Source organism: Mytilus galloprovincialis, chromosome 3 (genome assembly GCF_965363235.1).
Source record: "Mytilus galloprovincialis chromosome 3, xbMytGall1.hap1.1, whole genome shotgun sequence".
Taxonomy (NCBI): domain Eukaryota; kingdom Metazoa; phylum Mollusca; class Bivalvia; order Mytilida; family Mytilidae; genus Mytilus; species Mytilus galloprovincialis.
Genome location: NC_134840.1, coordinates 82,154,318 through 82,175,481, shown reverse-complemented (window position 1 = coordinate 82,175,481; position 21,164 = coordinate 82,154,318). Strand labels below are relative to the sequence as shown.

Below are 21,164 nucleotides of genomic sequence, written 5' to 3'. Positions count from 1 at the left end.
ATATCTTTAAAAAGTCTTGGAGTAAATGAAAAAAAACAAACAATAAAAGTCAAAATTAAGAACTTGACTTTGTCCTTTGACCTTATTTTCTAAGTTAGGACATAGGTCTCCAACAAAAAGATTCCAGGGTTATAGAGTTAACGGTTTATGAATTACAAAAACATACCGACAAGTTTATTTGGTAAAGGTAGATAACTCCTATAAAATTTCATCAAATCGCTTCGATCCAAATATGCCAAAAGTTCCTGAGAATGTAACGAACTAGCTATCAAAGGTACCAGGATTATAATTTAGTACGCCAGACGCGCGTTTCGTTTACATAAGACTCATCAGTGACGCTCATATCAAAATATTTTAAGAGCCAAACAAGTACAAAATTGTTGAAAAAGAATTTGAGATGTTTTATATTGTTATTCATTCGTATGTTGATATTTTTTGTAAATCCTATTTGTATTTACTTTAAGATTTAAATATTTCTCATTTATTTCTGCATCCAGGTTTGGACACAACAGAGAAAGAAAAAAAACCCAGAACATCTAGCTGTTTAAGCATACTGAATATTGTAAGTAAAATATGTCTATGTTCCAATTTCTTCTGCTGAATTAAGGTAATGGAAAAAAATTAATGTATTAATGATAATTTTATTAAAAATCCGAAAAGTTGAAACACAAACAATACCTTTTTACCCTGATAAGTGAACACATTTATTAGTTGATAACAAACTCATCTCTAAGATATGCATGTAAGGGATCTAGTGGTACAATACATTGCCTATAATATTAATATTCATGACAGCCCAAAAGTCAAATTTGAATATCTTGTTATACATTCTTTGACAATAGACAAATACTTATTAGATAAAAGGCCTTGAAGAGAAAAAAAAATTAGCTTTTCAAAAGACAATAAAATTATTATGGTAAACAAAGACTTACAACTAATGGATGACATGATTCTGGCTTGGTACATGCACATAACTAATGTGATAGGGTTACACATGTTTTGTGAGTGCATTTTAAAGTAAATCAAGTACACTGGTTCAAATAGTAGTATAATTACTGACTAAATTCCCCAGTTGATCCCCATAACTGTTTTATAAATATTGATATTGGCTTATTATTTGGATTTTTCTCATCTTGAACAACATAAAAATATTAAGGATAATTTGTTTAAGGAAACTTTTTCTTACAGGACTATGAATCCTCTGCAAAGACATATGTACAACAAAGTACAGCTGAAACTGACACCTGACATTCAGTCAAGATGTAAGTATAAAAGTAAGGAGATGAGATTGTATGACAATAAGACATATATCCACAAAAATTCAAATGAAATTGATGTCAGCATTTGTACAGCCTTCAACAATGAGAAAAATCCATATCATAAAGTGGGCTATAAAGGCCATTATATGAAAAATAAGAAAAAATCAATTAAGAAAGAGAGATTTATATCATAAAAATTTAGGATGAAATAAATATATATAACAGACATGAACAAACAACCACTGAATTACAGGGTCCTGACGTAAGACAGACATACCAAGAAGGTGGCAAGTATAATGTGTTAATCCAGGACAGTGGTGTGATAGCCCAACATCAAAAAGAAACTGTAATACCTAATTGCAATGGGCTTGTCTCAAAAGATCTCTGCAATGCACCAAAGTTACTGACTTTAAAACAGTAGTATAAAACTACTTGCAGTTACTAAATAGAAGTTCAAAGCCAAATGGTTACATCTATGAAATAATTTGGTATTGGATTTAATTAATTTGTGGTAATAAAACCCCTGACTTAATTATCAGTTATTCATATAAAGCTATGTTCATTAAAATCAAAAACACATTAATAAAATTTGATAAAATGATAAAATGAACAAAATTGTATTTGATAGTACCCGCCAATAAAAACATAGCTAAACGGCACTTTTCAAATATAGTATAAAATATGTTGTATAACAAACAGTGGCAAATATGATTCTTAAATGATAATCCTTACTGATTTAAGGTAACTAAACAAAAAGTTAATGTCATATATTTTTCTCATCCTGAATATGCATGCATGAGCTATTTTCCACTAGATATTAAGCAAGCAAACATGAATTGATAAATGTTTTGTATTAAGGATTATTTGTTTTATAGAACATTTTCTCACAGAATGATGACTACTTTGCATAGACAGATACACAACCAAGAACAGCGCTGAAAATGATTCAAGAGGGATGCCTTCAACCTGGTCAGATAATGATTGCTTCTTTTTTTTTCTCGTCTGTGTTATGTCCCGAAATACAAAACCGCAAACAATTGAGGATGAAGACTTGGAGCTGGCCCTTTATTTAATTGACGCTCTAGAGGCTATGGATGTTTTAAACTCATAATTTGCATAAGAATGTACATAATTTCCTTAAGGTAGATTAATGGTATACCGCCATCTTGGATTGTACAATCACAGTACAATATCGGTCTTGTTATTTGCCTAAATCTGCAAATTTAGAGATAGATTTGTAATTCAATGGTTAGACTGTGTTTTCTATTTAACGAACACTTGTTAATTTATCGTTTTATAAAACATATTTTAACAAATATGATTTTTTTTGGTTTTAAAATCATTTTTTTTAAATGAGCCATTTAAGGGAAGATAACTCTTTTAGTACAAAATTTACACTGGGCTAATAGGGAATATTTTTATTTTTACTTGTAGCAAGAAAACAAGTTCGGTGACCATGTTTTCTTTTTATTTTCTAAAAACAATTTATTTTCTTCTCACAATTTATTTCAAAATTCTATCTCATAAAATTTTTTGCATGCACACTAATGTGTTTTTTCATGATCAACGACTCATAGCTTAAAAAATAGCACGGTGACCCATACTTTTTATTAAATTTTTGAAAAGAGCATAGTAAAATCTTCATTTTTGCAAATTATAAAAAAATTCTGTCTAAGAAAATATAAATTTGTGATCTAGATCACAAGTATATATTTTTTGAGACAGAATTTTTTTATAATTTGCCAAAATGAAGATTTTACTATGCTCTTTTCAAAAATTTGATAAAAAGTATCGGTCACCGTGCTATTTTTCAAGCTATGAGTCGTTGAAAATTGCCAAAATTTGGTTAGTTTGTTCATGAAAAAACACATTAGTGTGCATAAAAATAATTCTATGAGATAGAATTCCGAAATAAATTGTGAGAAGAAAGGTTTCATAATATGTTTTAAGAAAATAAAAAGAAAACATGGTGTCACCGAACTTGTTTTCTTGCTACAAGTAAAAATAAAAAAATTCCCTATTAGCCCAGTATAAATTTTGTACTAAAAGAGTTATTTCCCCTTAAATTGCTCATTTGAAAAAAATGATTTTTAAACCAAAAAAAATGATATTTGTTAAAATATTTTGAATAATACAATTAATTAACAAGTTTTCTTGAAATAGAAAAAACATTCTAACCATTGAATTGCAAATCTGTCTCCAAATTTGCAGATTTAGGCAAATAATTAGACCGATTTTGTACTGTGATTGTACAATCCAAGATGGCGGTATACCATGAATCTACCTTAATACAAATGATATTGCATAAGAACTATGTTCTCAACAACAACAAAAAAGCACCAACTTTTTAAAAAAGGGATTGAAATTAGTAAAATTTTGACACAATATTACTAAATCTAGTTCTGTGAAAATGATTTTTACAATTTAGTTTTCACATTTTCAAACAAAATCTATTTTATTTACTAAATTATTGACACCTGTCAGAAGTAGAGTGTATATTTTATGTGAAAACAAAGTAACCTAACTTATGTCTATTAATCATTTTTTTTTGACAATTTGGTACTGACTTAAAAAAAACCAATTGAGACAATTAAAACGAAAATATCACGGTAAACCTGTAGATTCATTTCAATGTTTCACGCATATACTCAGTCAGGATTCTACTTCGTCAAAATTATCTCCCCATTATGCCAGTTCATTTTCACAATCGTAGAAATGGAAGCCATTGTAGGGATGACACGCTGCAAATTTTGCTCTTGGAAACCGAACAATTTATCCACATTGCACCATTACGATCCTTATATGTCAGTTGTATTTTAAAAGACAAATGTATCAACTATCTAATGAGCATAAGTTTATGATCTTGTTTGCATTGATTCAATTTAAAATTATTGTCTGATCGGTTGTCAGGTGGAATTTTCGAAAATTCATAAACATTAAAAAAATTCTAATTAAACATTTCGTGGAAGGGCAGACTACATTTTTTTAGTGGTTGAAGACTATAAATCCTAGTTACCACACACAAAAAAATTATAATTTTTCGAAGATATGCACTTTCATCATCCAACTTAAAAGACTGTCGTCAAGTAGTTTCAGTAAAAAAAATAGCTATTCGAACACACCTACTCTGTTTTTGTTATTCATTAGATAGGTATTTCACTTGATATTATATATATTTCATCATTTAGTACAGTACTGTGATATTTTTATGTTAAAAAGTCAACCTGTAGCTTTGATATATAAAACTGATAGAATCTGAAGCGAAAAGATGTATGAAATATTCTTGCTTTGTAAGATATCAAGACAAAATATTCAACTCAAACACGCCCTTACATAAAAAGGTGCACTCGATCTTCTCTTTTCGATACAATTGTTACCCATTTTTTGGAATTTTTTCTTGAGTCACATAATTGAAGGGCAGACACGAAAATTACTGAACTAATAGATTGATATGTTTTCCGTCCGTGGTAAAAAAAAATTTAAATCGGAGGTTATTCATTTTCTACATCCAACTTGAAAGATACCCATGTGATCGACTTGATATTTAAATGTTCTGCTTAACTATGTACTAAATAAATTGAAAACTTATGCAAATGGTGTTTTTAAAAAAACCACTTCGTAATTGAGAAGAAAATTGTAATTTGTTTGTTTCTATTAACTTTTAAAATTTTTGTCACTATAGTAAACATTACAGTAAGCATTTATCGCCTTCTCTAACAAAGAGCTTCGATTCTGTTGTTCTATTTCAACCGGGTTTCCGACTGTACTTATATGATATTAACACAGATAAAAAGTTATATTTTATTTTTTAGCAAAACAAAGAAATTATGGAAGTTACTGTAGATAGGAAGACGTTGCGTTTTACTTGTTTTGTTGAGTATATAAATAAAAACAACAGTAATATACCGCTGTTCGAAATTCATAAATCGATTGAGAAAAAAACATATCCGGGTTACAAACTTAAACTGAATAAAACACATCAAATATAAGAAAACAACGACACAACAGAAACACAACATTAAAATGCACCTCACACAGAAACGAACTATAATATAACAATGGCCATTTTCGTGACTTGGTACAGGACGTTTTAAGAAAAACAAATGGTGGGTTGAATCTGGTTTTGTGGCATGCCAAACCTCTCGTAATACATATATACCATCACTTCGAATTTAACTGTTTAAGCTCTCTGATCTTTTAAACATTGGCTAATTGTTGTAAGCTGATATTTCATTTATAGCAATGGTGGTCATGTTGGTTTTGTCAGCTTTAACATGATATATTGTTTTTGATAACAAGGGCAATAGTAATTGGTAAGCAGCATAATCTTATGCAATTTTAGTTTAGGACACCAGAATCAATAGTTATTATATAATAATAATAATGTTCCAGTGAGACAACTGTCCTTGTAATATGACAATATAAATATCAATTACAGGCCATTGGGTAGTTTAACAATGAGTCTAAACCTTGCGACAAAATAATCTGAAAAAGACTAATGAATTTTTAAATTTTAAACAATTGAAAATGTAAAAAATGCTCTAATGGCAGATATTAACCAATGAAAAAATCTGGATTACAGGTCCCTTGTTTAGGACAGGCACTTTTACCCATTCCTTTATTAAGATAAGAACAGTAAATCCGATTCAGAGGCTCTCATTCACATTAGAAAATGTATGGACAACTTGGGCAATTAGTGTGTCTACAATCTCTACAAAGATCATTTGATCAGTATCAAAATGTCTTTTAGGTAAAAATTATCTTTGAACTCGACCATAGATATATGAAAAGTTTTAAATGATCTTCAAATAAATAACAAGAGACCATTTACCAAGAGCTTTATCAATATTACATGGCAAATACTACTAAAAATGTGCGTTTTGAAAATTTGGTAAATTTCCATGGTATTTTCTGGAGAAATTTATGTATATGCATCTGGTACATTTTTTTTTAGAAAAATGTATTGTATTTAAGCTGTTCAGACATAACAATGATTTTGTATTATTATTAAGGATTATATTGGAATTGTTTTAGTACCTTTTATTTATTTTGTTTCAAATTTTCTAGTAAGTGGTTGCTCAGAAAAAACATGCCTGTCAACCAAGGAGTGAGACATGTTTGAATGTCAAAATATGTGTTGCTATGAACTTGTTTATCTTTATAACAAAATATAATATACAGTATGCAATGATCGAATACCCAAAAGTTTGTTGTTTTGCATCATTTAAGGTAAGGTTTGCGTACACAGGGAGATAACTCGAATTCAAATAATTGGAAAAAGGAGGGACCCGCCATTTTGAATTGCTTTGATTAACCAATGTTCGATAACTACAATATTATCGAAAAAAAACCAACACCAACCTCAAAATCGCCGTTTTGATGTAATTTTATCACAATTTGAATCGTGCAAGTAACGTTATGACCTTCAGTTTGTTAGTTTTCATTTATATGACGTCACGTTTAGCCATAACGTTTTTGTTCAAAAACCATTCATGAAGTTTCGCGGAGTTTTATTTTATTTCATAAATGTACATTGTTATGCCCCCACCGTAGCAAAAGGGGCATTGAGTTATATCCTTGTCTGTTTGTACGTAGATCCGAATGTACGTATCATAGTGTACGTCCGTTTTTACAAAATTGGTTTCCATCCTCTAACTTTAGTTTCCTAAACCAACTGATATAAAACTTATGCACAATGCTTTTTGCCACAAAAACACAGAATAGATTTGAATTTTGATGTCGTCACTTTTACAGTTCTAGATTTATGAGGGGTCGGACAGGGGATACCTTTCTCCATTCTTCCATCCCCTTTCTCTTGTCTCCCGCCGTAAAACCTAAAAAAAACTAATGTATGGGAAGCTCATTTCAATAGAAATCGATCTAATATCTTGTGTTTTTATGGCTTGTCCCCGTCTTGTCCTTTCACAAGATAGAAGTGTTGTTTATTCTGCTTCAAGAACTCCGGTAGCTTTTTCACTGACTGTTAAGCTGTCTCTTTAATTGAATTTGTAAGTCTGATGCACGCCGTTTCCGCTTTTTCATACAGTATAAATACAAATAATAGAAACGCAGGATTGAATGAAAAACGGCACATTTTTGTGACACTTTCAAGTCAATTTAGTTTAAAAATTTACATAATGCGCCATGTGTTTTACTTATAGAGGATGCATATATATATTCTCAGATATTTTTATTGCATAATTTTTACGAATGACAGAATGTTGAACTTGATCTTTTCAAATGTATAGTTTACAAGGTTTGTCCGCAAATACGCACACATCCCACACATTTACATCATTTGAAGTATATTTTATTTTATCAATCACTTTTACAACTGACGGAGTGTTCTAATAGTATTTTTTTATGGATGCATTAAGACACAACTATTGTATTGTGTCGTCCTGAACATGCCTGAAGTATTTGCCACTGGACATTTTACAACCTCTAATCAAACAAACTTCTATGCATATCAGTATCAATTTATCTAAAAACAAGGATGGTAATATGTGTTTCTACACATGCACGGACTCACTATAAAATCCGGGAAATTGTTAGTTTTCAGTCTATCTCCGTATATAAGAGATCATGACGCTCGGGGTATTTTTATGAGGTCGTTTTCTGAACTTTTCGTTTCTGTTCTCCAACTTTAGTTTGCTTTTACCAAATGTTATAAAATTTATACGTAATGCTTTATAATGTTTCATGTTTATGTAAGAGAGGGCATCGTCAGTGTCCCATGGACACATTACCCATTTATTCCCAGCTCTAACGTATTATTTCTTTTTGTAATGCATTATAATCGGAATAACATTACTGTGGTTGAAGAGTAGCCACAATCAATTTTGATTTGACGGTCGCAAATTTCCGTTTTACTGTCTCCCCTACGCGTGGACAGTAAAACTGCATTTGCGAACATCAAATCGCCAATTGACGGTGGGGATTCCTCAACTACAGTTCCTTTACTCCTGTGAACTTCATTGAACTGATTTTATTTTTTTGAAAGTATGAGTTAATCACTGTTTTCTCTCATTGATTATGGTCAATCCCAAAGTGTTACAAGAAAAAATGATTCTTTGTAAAAAGATGCTATTAAAGTTGACTTTCTTCTTTGCAGATCAACAAAAAAAATATTTTTGTGTTTTACAGAAATGACAAGATGGACACATATGACGGCCATATCCGTAAAAACGAGTTCGGAGACATACCAATTTTATTAGCTCATTATAATGCAAATAGTTAATTCCTTAAGCTCACAGTTTTTTTACAAAAACGGTGGACCCGGAAAAGGGGTATTTTTGGCTTTTTGTTGCCATGGCAACGGTTTTTTTTTAACCCAAAAATTAAAAATTCTTGTTTTTAGGAACTTTTTTATGATATTTTTAATTAAAATTTATTATAAATGAATGGTCCACAATTATTTATACATGTTTAATTTAGTTTTATTTTTTTATAGTCACTCGCATACATTATTATTTCAGAAGAACTCAAATACAATTTTCCCTAAAAATCGTCAAAAATCGGAATTTTGAGCTTTTCACCTGAAAAAACGGGACGGGCGATGTTCGATTTTTTTTCATTAAATGATTGGATACTCCTCCCTGAACAAAATGATGTATCATGTTGGTATAATATCACTAAGAAAAAAATCCAGGTTTCATGCAAACCTTACCTTAAAACAAAGATGTCATTAATTCATGTTTTGAGATGAATCCCCCTTTGCATGATTCTGATACCTTTCTTTAAAAAGACTCATTATAAATACCATATTTTAAATGTTATACGCCAGACTCACGTTTCTTCTCCAACGTCATTGTAACCTTAATGTTGTCCTTAAAGATATGTTCAAACAAAAACAAAAATAAACATGGCCTTGACTGTGACCTTATCCTCGTTATGTTTTTTTTTTTACCAAGGACCTCAAATGAAAAAGACTTAAGGTTTCTACACTTATGGTTTGGGAAAAAATTGCATCTCACTTCTATTGAATACATAAAGGTATTTAGCCCTCATATTTAGTCTCCGCATTTCTCTGTCAGGACGATGCAACGAACAATTATGGAGAATATTATTTTCAATGTCTATTACTATTGTGGAAACATACTGATTACAAGAAAATACAGGGAGGTACTATTAGAAAAGTTGAAAAACAAAAAAAGCAGCAAAAGCAAAGCATTTTTCCTGAAGAAAATATCGATAATAATCGCATTTTTTTTTTTTATTAAAATGTCTTTTAACAAAGAGTAGAATGACCTTATCAGATACCACAAGTCCAATAACAATTCGTGGTCTTTTAACAATAATCACATCCACTTTTGATTAGAAAATTTTGATAAAAAAAACGGACCTTTATTGTCAGAAAAAAAATGATCTCGAACTTATTCCAGTCAATCCAAAAAAAATGCAACCTCCGGATTACACAATGACACTCCTAGTTAAAAATTTCAAGATCATATTAATTGAAACCTTAATTAGAGATTCCCCATGAATAATAATGTACCAATATCAATGTATAGCAACGGTCGAAATCTAAAACGTCAAAATTACCTTCGGTCACAACCTCACTTTCAATAACATAATACAAGGACTTAAAATCTTTTGATCATACGCATATACTATGTAAAGTAAATGAGTTATATATCACACTACATCATTTTTATACTTCTTTCTTTATCTTGTTTTGGGAGGGAGATGTAAGGTTTTGTTCATACATGTATGTAATCAATTCAATGCGTTGTATGCACTTTGTTTTTTAACAAAACAATATGCAAAATCATGTAAAGAATGCTACTTTCAATTTTGACCCCAGTATAACTGTCTGGAATCAAATCAACATTGTTGGTTGAATATTAATAAAACATAAAGTTAAAAGATAAATCGATATTTTCACTTAGAAATTGTTTTACTAAAGTTGTTTATTAGTACAAATCATATACCAGATATCTTGAGACGAAAAAATACAGGGCGAAGGATATAATAATATTCAGAAAAATAGTTATGTTACTGAAGATGAAAATGTGATGAAGCAAGAATAAGCCAATGCTCATATATATCTGAGTGAAAACAAAGATTAACTACTAATATAAACATTGTTAAATTTTAAGTTAATAAAAAATATCCCGTATATATTCTATTATGCAACATAGATCGGAATTAGTATGATGTATGTTCCATTTCGAGCAATTGCTAAATCTTATTTGAGGTTTTGCTTATATTAAAAAGATACACTATCGCAATATGGCTGATTATTGATTTTATGTCACGAAATGTCAAAACTAAGAATAAGGGATCGTTTTCAATAATATTTGACCACTAAAAGGTTTGACGGAAGGCAAACGGTCCCTGTGTACTAAAGGTAAAACAAAAAATAAAATAAACCCAAATCAACAGAATGAAATTATCTATTCGTTTGATATGTTAGTGCTTTTGAATTTTTCCCCATTTGATTGGCGACCTGTTTTGAATTTTGCTATAAGTACTCGTTCATCTGCATCTAAATATAAAAAAAAATATAAATGGCTAAATATTATTTATGCATCAAGAGTTATTGAAAATGAGTGAAATAGCTAAACAAATGGATAAAATTTATGTAAGACATGACGGACATTTAATGCTATACATTTTGACTTACCACGAACCGTAACATATGTCACCGTCCAAACTACAACACCTGACAACACTAACAATGTCAGTATTAAAATAAATAAAAATAAACATTGCTTCAACGATGGTTTGAATTCATGTTTTGTTTCAATTTGTTTCTTAATAACGTCGTATGTATGGTCTTCCCGTTTAATGTCCTCATACGCAGACATTTCAATGGATGCCATATAAACAATACAATATGATATCGCAATTATAACATGTAAAGTGAAGGAAACTGTATTTCCAGCTTCCTATATATTTATAGTTACAATAAGGAAGAATAACATATAAACTAATAAAAACATTTCACGTTTGAAGTAATAATGTGAAGTTCGTTCACTCGTCATGATACTAAAATTTTTAATTGTATCTCAGTATGTTTTTTTCTATTTAAAATATAATGAAATTGTTGTGCTATTTCATTCCACAGAGTATTTGCCAGTCAATAGTTTCAAAGACTATTACCCTGGTTAATAGTTTTATAATCATCTTTCCCGTACTTTTTCATGCTTATTTTTCATTGGACAATAATGATGTCATGGACTATTCTGCTTGGACTTGTGTGCTTGACAACGTCAAACTCTAATATCGTAAATGATATAATCTGTTTGTGTCGATTGTAATTAACACACAAAAAGCAACTATAGGTTGCACTTTGTAAATACAGCTGTTTCTCAAAACACGCCTCTTTTGGGGAGTAATTGAATATTCATAGAAAATTCATTTTGTTTACATACTGGTTCCCAGTTATGCTCTCTGTGTTCCATATCGCAGAGACAGAACTTGGGAATGTTACCAGTAAATAAACACGTGCATATTGTTTACATTGAAATCTGTGGTAACCTTTCATTCGAGGTAGGGGTAGTTAAGAAAATTAGTGTAAGTTTAAACTCTGAGAAGTTCAGGGCATATAAACGTTGAAAATATGCCGCACAGCCCTATATTTTGACCTTTGAAAAAAAATGTGGTGCATATGAACTTTCAATTCTAGGATAAGATTTTTTTTAAAACTTCATAGTAAAAGTGGTACAGTTTTAGCCGTAAAAGGAGTTCCTATGGGAAATTGCATTGTCAATATTTACAGAAATGCAACCTATATAGGGTGAAAAAGGGGAACATTCAGAATTTAACCAAATTTGCTTTATTTCACAGATTTTAAAGAAATGCAACCTATAACAGAGAAAGAAAATCTTCGCGCGCATTTTTTATAGAATATAGAACTACCTTTTTATAATACGGATTGATCGTCATATTCTAAAACTGTATTTGCGTTTGGTGTACTTAAGCTAGAATTTATTATAGGCACAGAAAGTTTATTTCTAGTTTTGATTGCAGTTGAAATATTTACAAATACAACACGAACTATAAAAAAACCCGTATAGCTCATCTTTTGCATGTCAAATTATGAAACATTTTTCTTTTTTTTTTAGATGATATATGTACACTTTAGGAAAATTGGTTAATTTGGTATATACAAACATTTAATGACTGTGTTATTCAGTATAATAAAACACCGAATGACTGATAGTGCGGATAAAAGTAGTCCCTTCGCTTACCAACAAATGTTCTCGGCTTTGCCTCGAGCAATTGTATCTCATGGACAACACCTTGCTTTTACCCTCGCACCCAGTCAATAGGTGAATAATATTTACCATAAAAAAATTGCTAATTTTTATCATTTGATGGTACAGCTTTTAAAAGAAACGCATTGCCAGGATAACTAAACAAAGTCATCCATTATTTTTGAAATATATTATAGTTAATTAATGTTGAAATGTCTATCTTACATGGTTGGCATTACATATTGATATGATGCTAAAAATTAAAATACAAAAATATCTAACTGAAAGAATAACAGAAAACGAAAAGTCTCTTTAATATCCAACGGCAAAATCTCAAGCTCATACACATCATAACGGGAAGGATTGTGCCTGATGTTCATATGATGGAATCATAATCTTTCAGTCAGTTTAATTGAAGTCTGGAGCTGGCATGTCAGTTAACTGCTAGTAGTCTGTTGTTATTTATGTATTATTGTCATATTGTTTATTTTCTTTGGTTACATCTTCTGACATCAGACTCGGACTTCTCTTGAACTGAATTTTAATGTGCGTATTGTTATGCGTTTACTTTTCTACATTGGTTAGAGGTATAGGGGGAGGGTTGAGATCTCACAAACATGTTTAACCCCGCCGTATTTTTGCGCCTGTCCCAAGTCAGGAGCCTCTGGCCTTTGTTAGTATTGTATTATTTAAATTTTAGTTTCTTTTGTACAATTTGGAAATTAGTATGGCGTTCATTATCACTGGACTAGTATATATTTGTTTAGGGGCCAGCTGAGGGACGCCTCCGGGTGCGGGAATTTCTCGCTAGATTGAAGACCTGTTGGTGACCCTCTGCTGTTGTTTTTTATTTGGTCGGGTTGTTGTCTCTTTGACACATTCCCCATTTCCATTCTCAATTTTACATCAAACGAATGGAAAATATCTGTCAAGTTTCTGATTGGTAAATCATTTATTTTAAAAATGAGTTTATAAAACCTGGTTGCATAGCTAGTTAAATCTCTTACTTGTATGACCGTAAAAATCCATTATATTGACAAGAATGTGTTAATAAAACAAACAGACCCAACAGGTACAAATGTGTAATGGTAATATAGGCGGATTTATGACTTCTATCAGTTTGAAAATGTGTCAGATAATTTGTTTGTCAATAGTTTGCACTGATAATATAATACTCAAGATTACTACAGGCAGTCTAATTTTAGTAATTTTACTAAATTAATATGTAAAACATATATGTATTACTTATGAGATTTGATATAATTGCCAATGCGACAGTTATCCACCACAGTCCAAATGACGTAAATGGTAGCAACAATGGGTCGTAGTACCGCCTTCTAAAAGTAAGAGCACCCCATTGACATTTTACAGGCATTTTCTTAAGGCATTTTCTAAAAAGCCTTATCTTGCTAGTCACTATATAAACTACTAAAAATAACAAAATTCAACAAATTGCCTGATTCAGGTAATTTGTAGAAAAAAAAGATATCATTGAGATACATCTGACTGAAATTTTTAAGCAGAATTCAACGAATTGCCTGTTCAGTTATGGTAATTTGTAGACACAAGATATCATTGACATACATATAACCAAAACACAACATGTTGGAACAAAAATTAATGATTCAGTCAAGTTAAGTTTGTTTTTCAAATATCAGCTGGGAAAGTTTTTGTGTCTATAACTACATTTTTTTGAGTTTTTCTATGTACTCACTCTGTTTTTGCGATAGCAATTTTATATTTTTTTTGTTATGCTTGCAGAAAGACAAATAGTTTCCACAGTCTCTTCTGAGTTTGGGCATCAGATTAAATGTACCGAATTAGAAATACTGTCAATTCATAGTACTACATAGTCAAACAGGTTCCCTTCTTAAACATGCATACACACTTTCGACACTGGTATCTATGATGAGTGTATTTACAACCACTGGGTCGACAAGAACTATCATTGATATGGTTATAATTATAAATTAATCTGTTAACAAAACATTGAATTTATAAAATACTAAGGTTTTTTTTTACCTCAGGAAAAGATTACATTAGGTGTATTTGGCAAAACATTTAGGAAGTTTTGCTCCACAATGCTTTTCAACATCGTATTTTTTTTGGCACTTTTAACTTTTTTTTATTCGAGCGTCACTGGTGAGTCTTTTGTAGACGAAACACGCGTTTGCCTCAAATACAATATTTCAATCCTCGTTTCTATGATGAGTTAATTTACCATAAAAGGTTATGTCTCAAGACAAACTGAACAAAACCTGAGGGAATTACTGCCTGATTTCCATAAGAAACTAGACCGAATGTTTCGATAGGGTAAGCGAATGTTTCGACAGGGTAAGCGTCTCCTGCTACATGCCCCGTTCCCTTAAGAGCAATGAAAAATATCTTATGTTGCTGTAAACAATGAATTACATTTATTACATTTTTTTTCGTTTGTATTTTCACATCAAAATGGAAACTTTGTTGGTGACTATTTCATTGAATCTATTAAATTCAAAAACTTTCTACGAAAAAATCCTATACCAAGTTAGAATGTTACAGTAGATATATTTCCTTTTGTTGGTTGAAATAGTCCAGCGTTTGATTTTGTCAATCTTAATTTCCTTCTCCAGGGCCGTAACTACCCCCTTTTAATACTGAGGCAAAATATATCCGCCGAGCGTAGCGAGGCGAAAAATTTTGGCGAGGGGTCTGGGGGCCTTAAAAATAAGCTCTGAGAACAATAACGCAAAATCGTGCATTCTGAGCGTTTCCCGGACTCTTTCTTTCATAGAAATGCAAATCATTTTTAGCTATTTTTTCGACAATATTCTGGTCTCAAAGCAAAAACATAGATTCATTGTTATTCAAGACTTTAAAGTTTTAGGGAAATTCAAAACATTAAAAGACCGATATGTAGGATAAGCGAAAATCGTAATTCTCATAATCATTAATACCGGATCTGTCTGTCTGTTCTTGTCTTGTATTGTGCTGACTTGAGATTTTTTATGACTAGATTTAAATATAGTGACAATCATTAGTGCAGTAATATGCGTTAAATACTAGTACTACTCAAGTCGACACTAGGGACCATATTGACCTTGTTTTACGGTATTTATGATTCTTTCATTATTGAAGACCCTCCAGCAACTATATCAAGATGAAGAACAGGAATAAAAACTTTGACCATTGATCATTTGGTTTTTTTTCTATACATTGACAGTGTGTGCGATTAGCTCCCGTGCACGTGTACTTCATATTCCTTTATTTTCTGTTAAAGAATCTGAACACGACTGAATGCAAATTTAACCCTTGAATGTAAAAGGTCATATGGCAATACATTGAATTTTTTTTTCAATAAATGATTTGATACCGTGAAATTGGTGGTCTTACTTTAATTTAAACCATGTCAGCTATCTAGTTTTATCCACAGGCGCTTGGGTATATGATACAGTTATTTTTTATATTTTTTTTTTTGTTGATATTTAATTTTCTATATTTATAATACATATCTATCACTTTTGTGCATATCTCACCTACAGAAAATACCTAATTTTGCAATCCATACTAAGAAAAATTGGGTATGGTTTTATATACAAGAAAGGCAGTTTCGTATTCTTTGATATCAAGATCAATTCTCCATGCAGAAACGACCACTTTTTTCTGTGTCCAGTAGCATCGTATATTCTTAAAATATTTTCTCGCATAATGCCTGGACATCGGTGGACATAAAATATTACACAGTGTGACACGTTTACAAATAAAAATCAACACTCAGAATAGTCATTATGTAGGACAATAAATGAACAAAAGACAAACCCGGGACACAGAAGTACAAAATTGAAACAATAGACCATCAACTCTGAAAACTCTGGCGACATCAGAGAGTGAAGAGAACTTGCTTCTTGCAAGACACTTTCAGTGAAAACAATTTGATATGAAAACAATCATATGAAGACAATCTTTTGTTTTAGTTTTTTTTTTTTTGAATTTAAAACATGAGGCATTTGCCTCATTTGCCTCAATGTAGTTACGGCCCTGTTCTCTTCGGTTCCTTGTTGCATTTTTGTTAATACTGTTTTAAACAGAGGGGGACCTTTGGGGACCTTTTGTGACAAATATTCCAATGTACTATGAAAATAAAGTATTTTTTTGCATTTAAACCAGGGAAATATTTCATTTGCATCACATCACGTTTTTTATTAGTGCTTTTGTCATATTTTATGTTAAGACCCCCCCCCGTTATTCCCCCCTCCTTTTAGCTCTTGCAGTATTTTTTCTAAAAGACAGCGGCGGGGATTCAAAATAGAATCTTGCTTACTTTCAGTTTTATTCAGAGATTTCACACATTTATCTTACCTTAGATTCCTAAAAAGTTAGCAAAATACACCTACAGTAATCTATTCCTTGGATATACAGGCCTTAGTATTTCAAAATTCAAAGTTTTGTATAAAGTGAATTTATTATTGATAGTGTGTATTCCCCCTCTCTTTCTAATCAATAATTTATTTTGCACTAGTTCTCCCGCTGTTCTTGAATTTGGTATGACATAAGAAGTAATTGATACTACTTCACATAAATGTATACAAATATTTTCTAGAGATAACACACATAATATAGTTGACATTGGCTACGTTATTATCAGGATCCAATATCATCTATTTCAAAAGAGAATTGAATGCATATAAATAAAATAGGAGAATAATAGAAACATGGTGGAAGGCCATAGCTAATTGAAAAACCTAATTTTGAAAGCTACATAGACGTTGTTTTACGTATCCGTACCCAACTTAGATCGTTATTTGGCTTTATTAGACCAAACATCATATACAAAAGAAAAGGGATAACAACCAATAGTAAATTTAAAAAAAAGAAGGACCCGATTTGTTTTTGATGATTTATTTCCGCTGAGATCATGAACGAATATTGTATTTTGTGTGATAAATTCTATTGATAAATGAAATACGCTTGGTTTTTAACTTTCATCACTGATGGCAATGGATAACAGTATCTGTAGTTTATATCAAAAATAGAGAGAAAACCTTCCTGTTTAAAGGAAAAAAGAACACTTGATAAAAACTTCCCCACTTTCTATTTATATAAAAACGAGATGGATAGTTACTGATAAAAGTGCAAAACAATTGTCGTCAGATATGACACGGAAGATAACTTTTAGTCCTGAAACCTAACTCAGAATCTGACATCTTTTTTTTTGTAAAACGTTAACCTAGCAATAATTGGAATACATTAAATATATTACTATAAGAATAAAAAATAATATGGGGATACGTCGATGAGTCGATGAACAGGTTTAATATAATGGAGAAAAAAAAAGATCTTTGGTTAGTAATACATAAAGTAGGCTTTTGCGTGTAACCCAAAACGTGGGTTTCTTTTTTTACAAAAGATTCGTCAAAGTAAACGAAGACACATTAAAACATAAAATTGAGAATGAAAATGGGGAATGTGTCAAAAAGACAACAACCCGACCATAGAACAGACAACAACAGATCAAGAAATAAAAAAAAAACATAATTGTAATCATGCTTTGGGCAATGTGGTGTCATATTGAAGATAAATGTATGTTTTCTCTGGTAATTTACACAGAAAAAAGTCCTCACAGAGACATAAGAAGTGTCAATTGAATAGAAATACACAAAGAAAACAGATCATCACAGAGGCCTAAGGAATGTTAATTTAAGGCAAATACAGAAAGAAAGAAAATCTTCGCAGAGACATAAGGAATGTCAATTGAAGGGAAATACGGAAAGAAAACAAATCCTTATAGAGACATAAGGAGTGTCAATTAAAGGGAAATACAGAAAGGAAAAAATCCCCGCAGAAATATAAGGAGTGTCAATTGAAGGGAAATACAGAAAGAAAAAAAAAAATCCTCGCAGAGACATAAGGAGTATCAATTGAATTGAAATATAGAAAGAAAATAATCCCCACAGAAACATAAGGAGTGTCAATTGAAGGGAAATAAAGAAAGAAAAAATCCTCATAGAGACATTAGGAGTGTCAATTGAAGAGAAATACAGAAAGAACAAAATCCTCGCAGAAACATAAGGAGAGTCAATTGATGGGAAATACAGAAAGGAAAAATCCACACAGAGACATAAGGAGTATCAATTGAAGGGAAATACAGAAAGAAAAAAATCCTCACAGAGACATAAGGAATGTCAATTGAAGGGAAATACAGAAAGAAAAAAATCCTCACAGAGACATAAGGAATGTCAATTGAAGGGAAATGCAGGAAGAAACAAATCCCCGTAGAAACATAAGGAGTGTCAATTAAAGGGAAATACAGAAAGAAAACAAATCCTCATAGAGACATTAGGAGTGTCAATTGAAGAGAAATACAGAAAGAACAAAATCCTCACAGAGACATAAGGAGTGTCAATTGAAGGGAAATACAGAAAGAAAACAAATCCTCAAAGAGACACAATGAGTGTTAATTGAATGGAAATACAGAAAGAAAAAACTCCCCGCAGAGACATAAGCAGTATCAATTGAAGGGAAATACAGAAAAAAGTTTGTTTTTACAGAGACATTAGGAATGTTGATTTAAGGAAAATACAGAAAGAAAAAATCCTCACAGAGATCTCAGGAAGGTCAATCTCGGGGTAATATAGCAGTACTCATTTTGTTTTTACAGAAGCCACTTTAACCAAGTGACTTGTAAGAATATAGAAATTATCCACGACACATGTATAATATATATAATAAATTTACTAGAGAATGTAGTCATAAATACTTTTTTCTTGAAGATATGTAAAAAAATGTATTCCAAATTTTCTATTCTTGTCAGAGACACAATTGAACAAAACTTGTGTTGGTTCATTAAATTTTGCTGTGTATAAGGTTCTGTTTGGATGATAATTTACTCTTTTGGTCAATCCAATTACTCAAGAGTAATCACACTTCATCATCAAAGAGAGAAGTTATGTTTACCCGGCAGCCATACTAGGAGAGTCACTAGAGTGACTTTAGGTAGAAATAATTTTAAGCCAAAAGCTTTCTGTGTATTAAATTCGCCGCCATTTTTACATGTACATTCATGTCATTTTAAGTAGCTTAATGTAAAAAGTTCTGGTTTAACTTATTCTTTACTTTTTGGTCTGAATGAAATAATAAATGAATTGAATAACGCATTGGTCGGAATTTTGCTGCATATAAACGTTTTTGTAAATGAGTGTTCTAAGATTCCCCCCAACCTCACAAAAAAAATATATTAGAAAAACTTTACGGGAATCTAATCACCATATATATATCTGATGTGGATTTTCCTATAGAGATTAAATCTATTAACACCAATTCCTCTTAAAAATGAATAAAGTAACTGGATATTGTGATGTTCAGTGCTTATATTTCCCTATGTTTTGTGTTTTGTGTTTTTATAGTTTATGAAGTGATGATGAAATTTGTTTCTGTTCCGGGACAACAAAGTACCTTAGGATGTGTACCTGTAATGTCGAAAACAAGTTCAAAATCGTTGATTTTCACCATAAGTATATTTACGAGTTATAACGAGAACAACCATAAAATTGAGAATGGAAACGGGGAAGTTTGCAAAGAGACAACAACCCGACCATAGAGTAAATAACAGCCGAAGGCCAACAATGGGTCATCAACGCAGCGAGAAAATACTGCATCCGGAGGCGGTCCTCAGCTGACCCCTACATAAAAATGTGTCATAACAATACATTGTCTTTGGTTTGTAATTGGCCAAACCTTGCAATTACTCCTGTTTCTAACTGGTTTTGAAGGATGAACTTTCTTTGTTTTTTGGTATTCCTTACTTGATTCGAGCGTAACTGATGAGTCATCTATAGACAAAACACGTGTCTGGCGTACAAAATTTCAATCCAGGTATCAATGATAAGTTTATTCAATACAATAAAGATGATGTGTAAACGTTATCGAATTATGCATTAAAAGGGCATCAATTACATGTATAAACCTCAATATTATATTCAAGAAACATGCATTCCTTTGGCACCATCTTACGGTGTTTATATTTCACAGCTCGTTCGCTATGCCCGTGTCTGTTGTGACGTTTTTGATGGTTTTTTTAACGAACGTAATCTATGTATTACTGGTAAATTATTAAACCAGGGATATCGTTACCATAATTACTTAAATAAAGGCAACAGTAGTATACCGCTGTTCAAACTCATAAATCCATGGACAAAAAACAAAATCGGGGTAACAAACTAAAACTGACGGAAACGCATAAATATAAAAGGAGAACAACGACACAACACCACAATGTAACTAACACACACAGAAACGGACCAAGCATCAGATAAAATCCCACGAGAACAACAAATATAACATCAAAACCAAATACATGAATTTGGGATAGACAAGTACCGTGACACGTCTTATCGCAATGTCAATTTACACTCAAAAATAAGAGAAAACAAACGACACAACGTTAAATTGTAACACACACAGAAACGAACTATAATATAACAATGGCCATATTCCTGACTTGGTACAGGACATTTTAAAAGGAAAAAATGGTGGGTTGAACCTTGTTTTTGTGGCATGCCAAACCTCGCACTTTAATGGCAATGTTAAATATAACATAGAAATGACAACACAATCTTACAGGACTACAATACAAACAAATAGGAAAACGCATTAGACAAAGAAACATATGATTAATGAATAACAAAAAGCATCAGGTTTAAAAATTTAATACGCCAAAAACTCG

General features: G+C 31.3%; 1 protein-coding gene across 1 annotated transcript in view; it reads right to left on the bottom strand.

The window, feature by feature from the left end:
• Positions 1-11,123, bottom strand: part of LOC143066828 (uncharacterized) — a 41,529-nt gene extending 30,406 nt beyond the window's left edge. Inside the window, exon 1 of the mRNA XM_076239640.1 lies at positions 10,888-11,123. Within this exon, the coding sequence (XP_076095755.1) occupies positions 10,888-11,086 (199 nt within the window). The 5' untranslated portion in view covers positions 11,087-11,123. The remainder of the gene's footprint in view (positions 1-10,887) is intronic.
• Between the last annotated feature and the right edge of the window lie 10,041 nt (positions 11,124-21,164).